Here is a 10,951-nt window from a genome sequence, read left to right on the forward strand (position 1 = left end):
GGGGCGTTCTATGCGTTGAATCGTTACTTGAATTGGTTATAGTGTATTGTCCTTTATATAAATTTAGACCGCTTCTAAAATTGGGTTCATTCTTGTCATTTTATAATCATATTTTCAACTCACCCCTTATATGTGCATTACTGATACGTCACACTATTGATACTAATATAGTTATTTAGCTCGGTCCGTTATATTTCAAATAACGTGTTTACCATATCAAACTTAGGATATAACTCTATGTGACTGTTATCCTAGTGAATGGTTTAGCTAGTTATATAACCAGGTTTAATCCACCATTTTCTACATACGGAAATGCCTGTACAAAGTCAGGTTTTTCCTTGGAGTTCGTTATTTTTATAAATTGTACTTTTTAGAATAATATGTATGAGTTTGAATTGTGTTTAGTGTTTTGAAACGATCTGAAAACGATTACAATTCACATCTTTTCCGACTCTGATTCATTAACAGAATCATACCTTCATGCAATTACAAATTTAAAAACAATCTTTTTATTTAAAAGTTATGTGAAGTTAGTTTATAAGATATGACTTTATTTTCTTGTACTTTTACAATTTTTGGTCTTCGCGCAGAGATACGCTTGTTTCAGATGTAATCTGAGTAGACTTTTGGTGTTCTGCGATAAAGACTGTATGAAAACCGGGAATGAATTTTGACAGAAACTGTTTATATCCTTCTCTGAAATGTCTGTTTGTTAATCCATACAAGATACTGTTCAAGGAACTGTTAAAATGTCCAACTTGCATAAACAAGATATACAGCCAACTAGGCCATTTGTCTGACCTGTCGAAAAATAATGTCAGGTCATATGGTGTCCAGCAGATAAGAAATGAAATGAATACAATAAAAAATGTTCTGGCCAATCGCACTTCATCTTTCCTACCTTTCTTGTTTCTTGTCTTGCATTTAACTGACATAGCAATATGTCGTCTACTTTGGCGAACGTACAAATATATCTTCACATAGCAAAATAAGATGAGCGAAAGTGGAATATATAAAGCTGTCACACTTAAGAATATTGTATAACTAAGTGAAATCAACCGGTCAAAAGAGCATCCAAGTGTCTTCAAATCGAAAGTATCACCACCCCATCCTGTCAAGTTAGGCAGTTCTATCAAAAAGGCTATAAACCACAAACTAGTACACATCAAAATTGTTTTTCTCTTGGTAAAGATTCTTTTATAGAGCTGGAACTTGTTGATCATTATATACCTGATAAAATAGAAATTAATTCTTAATTACATATTTAAAATTGTATACCTTTTTTAAAATTTTTAAAATAGAAGGTCTGATCATACCATGGCTGTTTGAGTTAAGCAGATAATAAAGTTGCTTTTCTTGGGGAGGGGGGGGGGTATAAAACTCTGTCAATGAGTAAACTATGTGGGTAGTTTAATGACACTATAGAACCATTGTTGAACGATTATTTGGAATACTAATAAAAGGGCCTGTTGTTCAAATAAGAAGTACCTGTTTTAGTACTACCAAACTTCCGGGAACAATTGCACTTTTATATGCAATTAAAGGTGAGTGGGTTTAATTTTTCTGCAGAAGTCCGGATAAGGTATAGTTTTGACATGACATGACTGTCACTTCATTTTAACTTAAGACAAAGTGGTCATTTATGTTTGCAATAGCAGAATTTAATATAGATGCAATGGGACTATGATTTACTGGATTTATTCTGTATGTCAAGAATAACCTTATTTGAATTGAGCTATATTTGGAAAACGCATTAATTCAAAAAAGAATAATAGAACGTAGATATTCATCTTACACTTGCGGAGGAAGCTGTTTTTAGGTTCCTTTTTATAAAATTTGATGATAAATGATGTTTGTCTGGCTTGCTACAAGAATTTAAGGCTTCATTTTTTTACATAAATAAGGCCGTCGTTAGTTTTTTGTTTGAATTGTTTTACATTGTCATTTTGTGTCTTTTGTGGACAGTTGTCTCATTGGCAATCATACCACATCTTCTTTTTTATATTTATATTAAATTTTACAGTAAAAGAAAATTATTGAACAAAACAATGGAAGTTACCTCCACTTCAATATATATATATACAACTCGTCTAAACATCAACCCAACAATGTTAGATCTTTTGTTTTGGTCTTCCCTCGCCGGGATTCGGACTCATGCTACTGAGATATCGTGACACCAAATCGCCTATACATATATATATACTAGAACACACCCGTGATATCGCGGGTCCGTGACTGAATTAAATTATATAACTAAGCGCAAGCCTTATTTTAGTATTATTGTCATCTGATAAAGTCATGCCGATTATAAGATACACAGTTTTCTCTGCTTTCAAATCTTTCTGTTTGAACCCGTCGAATTGGAACTTATCAATTATTGGTAATATTAATTATGTGGAAAACAAAAGGGCCTGGAATGGAGTATTTTTTAATCAACAGCATTGTCCTAATTCTTTGATTCGCTGGCTGTTTTACGTCATGCCCGCTAACAAATTGAAAACTGTACCTATACGCCTTTTTTTAGTCACAGATTTTTAGTATTCGTATTATTCTTAGAAAGTCTTACTGATTAAAATACTACAATAGGTAACAATTTGACAATTTAGTAGTGTCAACCCTGTGATTATGACCCGTGTATATAGCATATTAATCCTGAATACACCGTTGGTGGTGCGCCTGTCAGATGCGGAACGTACAGATAAGGTAATAGGTAACATGTGAATATACTATTGGTATCGTCATCGGACTCGACCCGGAACTTCTTAATTATTGGCAATATTAATTACGTGGAAAACAAAGGGGCCTGGAGTGGTGTAATTTTTAATCTACACCTTTGTCATATATTAGTTATATATAAAGTTGAACTCTTTGATTCGTCGTTTCTACGTGATGACGGCTGACAAATTGGACCTCGTAATTTTAGTATTATAGATATATATGGTTGGAACGTAGTTTTCAATTTAGACTCGTATATATATATATATATATATATTATATATATGCTATTTTCATTATCAACAAACTTATGTTGATACATCGATGAATGTTTAAATGGCAGTTATGTTATTTTCATTATGAATTTGTGTCTTTAATTTATAATTATAAAGAGGTAGAAAATAATAAAAAGTTTGGCATTTTGCCTTTGATAATTAATGACGTATAATTTATGGACGTGGGAATTTCCCGTTTTCAATTCAATCGGATTTCCCTTGAACTGTTTGTGAATAAAATATCAAGATGGTTTGTTTTCTCACGTCTGGCCGTGAGAATTTAATACTGTTTTATTTTCTGTTCTCTGCCTTAAACTGTCGTTGTTCTGTATGAAGAGTGTTTTACCTATTAACAGCAACAGCAGCTAGATTCATCATTGAGCAAACGCACGCCATAACGCAAATAATAGCTACCAAGTGACATAACCAAACGTTCTCTATGTATGGTCCTGCCCCATTTATTATTCCTGTAACGACAATAACCAACCAAATCTACATAAAAAGCTTTTAACTAGCATTTATTCTAAAGCAAACATTAGACCGTTGGTTTTCTCGTTTAAAGGTTTTACACTAGTAATTTTGGGGCCCTTTATAGCTTGGTGTTCGGTGTGAGCCAAGGCTCCGTGTTGAAGGCCGAACATTGACCTATAATGGTTTACTTTTATATATTGTTATTTGGATGGAGAGTTATCTCATTGGCACTCACACCACATCTTCCTATATCTATAAGTCTGGTTGTATGATTCTCACATTCTCCCATATTCAGTATATAAACTGTATTACTAATTTCGAACAGCGTTATACTACTTTTGCCTTTATTTATTCTTTACAACATTAACATTCATTTTACAATGCATTTACAGTCGACGTATTAATTTACCATAATTAAGATAACGTGTTGACCACGAGGCTGTCCTTATGGTACTTTTGAAGTAAATGCTTCCTCAAATTTAACCGACTTATTATAAACTCGTGATACTTATGTAAAAATGTAAAAGTAATTATCATAAAGCGGATAAACTAAATACATAGCCATACGTGGTTATTTTTCTTAACTTTATTCACTAGCAATTTTTATTACGTTACTGTACAGAAATTCAAACAATAAAAAAGCATTATTATTATTTAGTCATATAGTATTATCGTCAACTGTCCCTGCCTGTATAAACATATATGCAGATAAACTAAACCTAAAAGTCACCGACCAACTCCTGTATCCAAGTGCAAGGCTTACCAATATAGTTAAAAGGCTCCACTATCAGAATAACAATGAAATCAGCAATTGCTAAATTAACGATAAACATGTTCCCAGTTGTTCTAAGTTTCTTTGATATCATAACAGCTCCAATCACCTGTAATAAACAAAATAAATGTTTTATATCTAAATAGCCTACTCGCCTTTCTTCACACTAAGTTACCCATCTTACTTTTTTATATTTCTTGTTGTATTATTCATACATTGATTAAGTGAGTTAAAATGGACTTTTTTGCAATACCAACATTTATTAATATTCTAAAATGCAAGGACTGGCGATTGGTGAAGAAAAAATATATATGTTATCCACGTTAGGACAGTTGGAAAACTGGATAGTCGAGAACACTAGGAAGAAATCTTTTCAATCGGTTTAGGTGACAGTATTAATAATATGTTTTGAAGTTCAAGCGTTTTCTTCAGTTTTTGTTTGTACCTTTAAGTTGTATTCTGAATCAATTCAATTGACTATATTAATGTCAGTAAATCGGATTTATGTCCCTTATTTCATATAGCGTCTGACTACAGTGCTCTACTTATACATCTCTGTCTTCCAGTGTTTTAAGTTTTCATCGTTCCTGAGGAAGGCAAATTCAGAAAAGCGATTGGAACGCACGAAATGTAGGGAGTTATTAAAAAATTATAACATGATTAATTACGATGCGTGTAGTCTAAATCTGTTCGTCCGCGGAATGGCAGCCAGTTTGAAAATAATTTTGTTGTTCTCTCCTGTTACAGCATTTTTGTGTACCTTCTGAGTATATTTCATTGTAAGCACTATAAAAGTACATGTGTTTTTATAGTATCTTACTAACTTGATATGTAGATGGAAGTAAACTTCTACACAATTCGAATAAAAGGACAAAAAGTACTTCGTAATTCCTTTCTGTTACGTTCTGTCATGTTACCTGATACAAAGTAACAGCATAACCATAACCAGTAACAGGAAGGATGTTAAAGACAATTTCGCTGATGAATCACAAAGTTAATCTACTATATGCCAACCATTTCATTTAATATAGGTTATGATCATCATATTAAATAAATCTCAACATAATATACAGTATATTCAATGAAAAGACAGGTTTCTTTACTTTTGATAAACAGCAGAGAACATTGCGCAATTGTAGTATAGCCGATGCTAACAGAAAGGAATTTATTTTAGAATGTTTCACCAGCCCAGTAGTCAGCACTTCGGTGTTGACATGAATATCAATAATTGGTCATTTTTATAAATTTCCTGTTTACAAAACTTTGAATTTTTCGAAAAACTAAAGATTTTCTTATTCCAGGCATAGATTACCTTTATATTTATAGCCTTTATAGCCTATTTTTATAGCACAACTTTTTGAATTTTGGATCCTCAATGCTCTTCAACTTTGTACTTGTTTGACTTTATAACTTTTGATATGAGCGTCACTGATGAGTCTTATGTAGACGAAACGCGCGTCTGGCGTACTAAATTATAATCCTGATACCTTTGATAACTATCATTACCAAGGCAGATTTTTCAACTTGCAAATACAGTTTCAAAAGATAAATGACATTGTTTGCTGTTGTCTTCCAATTGTGACCCATTTGAAATGATGTATTTCTCTCTTAAACCATGAAATAAAGCAATTTTTTTTTTAAATAATTCCTTCCTGTCACCAACTCTGTCCTGTTACTTGTCCTGTTACTCAAGATTCTTTCATGTTACCGATAAATAAACTCATGATAGATGCCAGGATTGAAATTTTATATTTACGCCAGACGCGCGTTTCGCCTACAAAAGACTCGTCAGTGACGCTCGAATCAAAAAACACAGAAGTGCTGACTGCAGGGTTGGTGATACCCTCTGGGAAATAAATATCCACCAGCAGTGACATCGACCCAGTGGTTGTAAATAAACTCATCATAGATACCAGGACTATATTTTAGTATATGTCTTATCCTTTTGTATTTAAAATGCTAAAATAATTAATTGGCATTTGATAAAATAATGTAGGCTATACTAGTAAAACAGATATAGTATCTTTAACCTATTCTTTTTTCCCATTAGAAAGTTTTTAAAATTGATTCACTTTGGTAACAGGAAAGAACTGGAATTTGTAGTACCATTTTTAAAATTGCAATTATTACCACATTTTACAATTGTTTGAATTACAGACAACAACCCCTAGATCCTCAATGTGTGTTCTTCCATTTGTGCTATTAAAATACCGGTTCTAAAGATATATTTTGGGGGTTTTCCTATTGCCTAATATTAGACATTTTCAGATATCGTCTCAGATATAGAATAATGAATTAAATTTCGGTATCCGCTACTACTTTGGCTGTTAATATTTTAAATTTAGATAAAAAAAAAAAAAAGTCACAAAACTTACCAACGTATTTCCAATAAGTCCTGTTATACATGAAACTACCAGAGCAGTCAAAAACAACACTGACACAAGATGTTGGTGTTCCAGTGGACTTTTGTTCAAATCATCTATCGTGAAATTAAGTCCTTTTGCTCGTTCACGAGAAACGATCCGTTGAAATATGATATCCATTCGAGTCATAATGACATGTGTTGCTGCAATGAATCTGAACACAATAACTGACAGTATGATACTAGGACACTTTATAGCCAGCTATAAATATAGTTAACAATAAACGGGAAGTACATTATTATTTCAGGAAATGACCGACCTGTCCACTAAAGCTTATTCGTACATCTTTGAAAACTTGTAAGTGACACACATTACATGTATCATTGTGTGAATTTACAACCAAAGTGACGGAGATGGACCACAATTTTTTTGAAAATCAATCGACATTAAGTAGTCAGAGACTGCACTGAATAGTAGGCTTAAGAATTAATTGTTTATGTATGGTCATTACGTGATTCTGATATGTCTTTCAGATGAAAAAAAAAATTTAATCGATAATAAAATATTAATGTCTACATGAATCCTTAGTTGCTCTGCTGACAAAAATATGCAATGGCGATATTCATGTTAACACGTAATCAAATGAGTTTGACCACGGTGACCTTGAATTGGCCCTAAAATCCGTTAAAAAAATCAAACTTTGTAATACCATACAGTGGCGTAGCCAGGGTTGAAATGATGTGGATGTGTTGCCGAGCGGAGCGAGCCGAAAAATGTTTTGGACCTTTTTGTGCAGAAAAATATTTTTTTATTTTAGCACATGTACTCCCCCAGAATCCGACACTAGTTAGATTTTTGTTTAAATTCAAAATACCCACCAATTCATATATTTATATTTTTAAACTACCATCATTCAATTCATAAATATTTGATGTAAAGTTTCCCACCCAATCTTATATTTGACATATCAAAACCCGTTCAAACGGACCCCATTACAGCGGCACTTAATTTAGGAACTTTGGAATATAGGAACAGAAGTGACTTCTCTTTCCAGGAATTTGAGTCTACAACCTTGGGTTTTTTATTACTGAGCTAAACGCATGCAGGAGACATAAAAATACCGGGCGTCCGATCGTCCGGTCTTGTTAGCACTCTCATGTGTACAATTCTTGTCAGATTAAGTGAAACTCATGTCATAAGCAATGTCTTTGACAATTTGGAAAATAAGTCGTAATCAAATATTTTTAACCAGTAATGACCCTTTGAAATATAAATTGTAATGGAAATCCAATTTCATTTGCTGTGAAGCTTTTATTTCTCTTTAAATATTGAAAATAAAAAAGAAACGGAAATAAAAGGGTTTTTTTAGTTATTCCCTTGTTCCTTGCCCTTTGATAGATAAAATATGACATGTAATGTGCATGGCGGGGAACATTGGATCTTTATTCTTTACTGATTGAAAATAAAATTAGTATTTGAACCTAGATAGAAACGGGAGTTCATAAGCCTAGGACTTATCACGATCTATTACAGATTGATTTTTTTTATCACGTGGTTTACAATGTCGCAAGAAACAAATCAGGATATGGTGTTTAGTTGTTAGTTGTTATAGTCAAATGAGAAACCATCACTCCACTAGGTTCAATTTTAGATTAAAAACATGTTCACGGGTCTGCGTATCAGTCCTCTCCGCTTGCCTTAGCCGATGATATAGACTATTTTTACGAACAAAAGTTAACTTGAAACACTATTCTGCGATTCAATTATCAAACTAAATTATCCTAAATGAAAGACCAGGCATACTGCTTCGAAAATGACTGGACGTTATCCTCATATCCCCAGCCTTGATACATTTGGATACTTCCGAGTTAAACTGCTGCTATTTTTTTAATCTTTTTTTTGTCAAAATGATGTGGATGCTTGAGCATCTGAGCATACATGCAAGCTACGCCACTGCCATATGTAAAAAACCTATACTTTATGTGTTACATATTTGTTTTTCGTTCATTTTTTTACATAAATAAGGCCGTTAGTTTTCTCGTTTGAATTGTTTTACATTGTCTTATCGGGGCCTAGTATAGCTGACTATGCGGTATGGGCTTTGCTCATTGTTGAAGGCCGTACGGTGACCTATAATTGTTAATGTCTGTGTCATTTTGGTCTTTTGTGGATAGTTGTCTCATTGGCAATCATACCACATCTTCTTTTTTATATTACCTTCTTATATATGCATATTTAGATAAACTCAACACTTTAGTTGTACGGTGTTCCTTGTAACAATACTGACAACTTCAAAAGGATGATGTTTTAGCTAAATTGCCTATGTATATGCATTTGTAAGATTTATTTCCTTCTGAAAAACATTTGCCACACCCTTAGACTAAAATAAAGTTGTTATGAAAGATGTATATGAATGATAGTCCTTGCTTTTCTTCAAGTGAATGCTGTTATATTCAAAATTCAATTCGTATGGCATAAACTACAAGTATAATATCAATAATAATATAATATGTTATGTTGTTCTTTTATTTGTCTTTATGCATATTAATTTTACTGTTTAGTCTGTTTTTATTGATGTCCATTGGACGTGGCTTGGTACTTGTACATCCCGTCATTGTGTTATTGTTCTGTGATAATTCTCGTATTCTTGTCTTATATTTTTACTTAAAATATGTTTGTCTATATACCTCACGGTGTTTCTTTGATAGATATGACGTGGCTCTGTACTTATACATCTCGTTATTGTGCTATTGTAAAACATTTTTGTATTCTTGTCTTTCTTTTTTGCTAATGTGCTTTGTATATATGCCTTTTTATGTTTCTTTAATACATATATAATACTGTACTTGTACATCCCGTCATAGTGTTGTTGTACTAGGGTAAATTTGTGTATTCTTGTCTATAACTTATTCTTATATGCTTTGTCTATATGACATTGTGTGCTTCTTTGTTACATATTTGTGTGTTTAAAAAATAATTAAGATTATAACACAATGTTGAGTGCTCTACTCTTATTTTTGACATGTTAACCTGTTATGTCTATTTGGTTTGTTCGCACATTGTACAATGTAATTTGATTCGACTGTCTTTCAAGTGAGAGGTGTAGCTAGCTTTATAAAACAAGGTTTAATCGACCATTGTCTTTGGGGCCATTTTGTTCACAAGAAAATGTCTGTACCAAGTCAGGAACATGACAAATGTTATCTATTCGTTTAATGTGTTTGAGCTTTTGTTTTTGCCTTTCGATACGGCAGGGACTTCCCTCGGATTTCGGTATTTTTTTTTTTTTTTTACTTTTTCTCAATATAAAATAGATAACATAAAGCTGAGAGGGTGATAGAGTAGAGTTTTTTCTTCTGCATATTGGATATACAATTCCGAACTTATTCAGTATTCAAGAGCTTACAATTGCTACTCAGACTTTGTAGATAGTCACCAGTGTCTGAGCAGAAAGATTATGAACCAGAGGTATGTCAACGAACAAGACGTTCTTTTTCTAAAATGAATCATCGGAAGATACCGAGACCTTGATGATAAATATTCTGTATCAACTTCACAAATAATACACGATAGACTTGAGGTCGAGATTTTGTATACTGTTTATCATCTTAATAACGTGTTATTGTATTCTTGTATTTGCCTTTTTGAATATTACTTTTACTGTTTAGTCTAAAAAAAATGTATATCCATTTGACGTGGCTCTGTACTTATACATCCCGTTATTGTGCTATGGTAAATTTTGTATTCTAGTCTTTCGTTTTTTCTGATGTGCTGTGTCTATATACTTGTTTGTTTCCTTGTTGCATATGACGTAGATCTGTACAGTAATGTCAGACTAATTTTGTTATTGTGCTATGGAAAAATTTTGTATTCTTGTTTTTCATTTTTGTTAATGTGCTTTGTCTATATGCCCTTTTTATTATTTTTTTTTACATGTGACGTGGGTCTGTACTTAAACATCTCACCATTGTGTTATGGTAAATTTTTGTATTCTTGCCTTTCATTTTTGCTAATGTGAATGTCTATATGCCCTTTTTGTACTTTTTTATTTACATGTGACGTGGATCTGTACTTAAACATCCCGCCATTGTGTTATGGTAATCTTTTGTTTTCTTATCTTTCATTTTTCTGATGTGCTTTGTGAATATGTATTTTTATGTTTCTTTGTGTACATATTTGATGCTTTATAGTGATTAAGATTATAACAAAATGTTGACAGCTGTACCCCAATTTTTGACATTTTTACCTATCGTGTCTGTTTGGTTTTTTTTACACATCTTTGTCAATTTAATGGAATTTTAATGAGACTGTCGTATGAGTGAGAGGTTTAGCTAGCTGTAAAACAAGGTTTAATT

The 10,951-nt window shown here is 32.5% G+C and overlaps 1 protein-coding gene across 1 annotated transcript; it reads right to left on the reverse strand.

Annotated features, from left to right (window-relative positions):
• Window positions 1-493: 493 nt before the first annotated feature.
• Window positions 494-6,848, reverse strand: LOC143062426 (melatonin receptor type 1B-A-like). Its single transcript, XM_076234121.1, has 4 exons — window positions 6,609-6,848; window positions 4,225-4,342; window positions 3,337-3,457; window positions 494-1,230 (listed from the first exon to the last, which is right to left on the reverse strand). The coding sequence occupies exons 1-4, from the start codon at window positions 6,783-6,785 to the stop codon at window positions 567-569; spliced, it is 1,080 nt and encodes a 359-aa protein (XP_076090236.1). The 5' UTR covers window positions 6,786-6,848; the 3' UTR covers window positions 494-566.
• Between the last annotated feature and the right edge of the window lie 4,103 nt (window positions 6,849-10,951).

This window comes from Mytilus galloprovincialis, chromosome 2 (assembly GCF_965363235.1).
Source record: "Mytilus galloprovincialis chromosome 2, xbMytGall1.hap1.1, whole genome shotgun sequence".
NCBI lineage: Eukaryota > Metazoa > Mollusca > Bivalvia > Mytilida > Mytilidae > Mytilus > Mytilus galloprovincialis.

Excerpts from the sequence above, each read along its gene's own strand:
- LOC143062426 (XM_076234121.1), bottom strand. The coding sequence starts at position 6,785 with ATGACTCGAATGGATATCATATTTCAACGGATCGTTTCTCGTGAACGA. Across the intron at positions 3,458-4,224 it reads GGAGCCTTTTAACTATATTG|GAATAATAAATGGGGCAGGA; the intron begins GTAAGCCTTGCA and ends TTGTCGTTACAG. Across the intron at positions 1,231-3,336 it reads GCTGCTGTTGCTGTTAATAG|GTATATAATGATCAACAAGT; the intron begins GTAAAACACTCT and ends CTATTTTATCAG.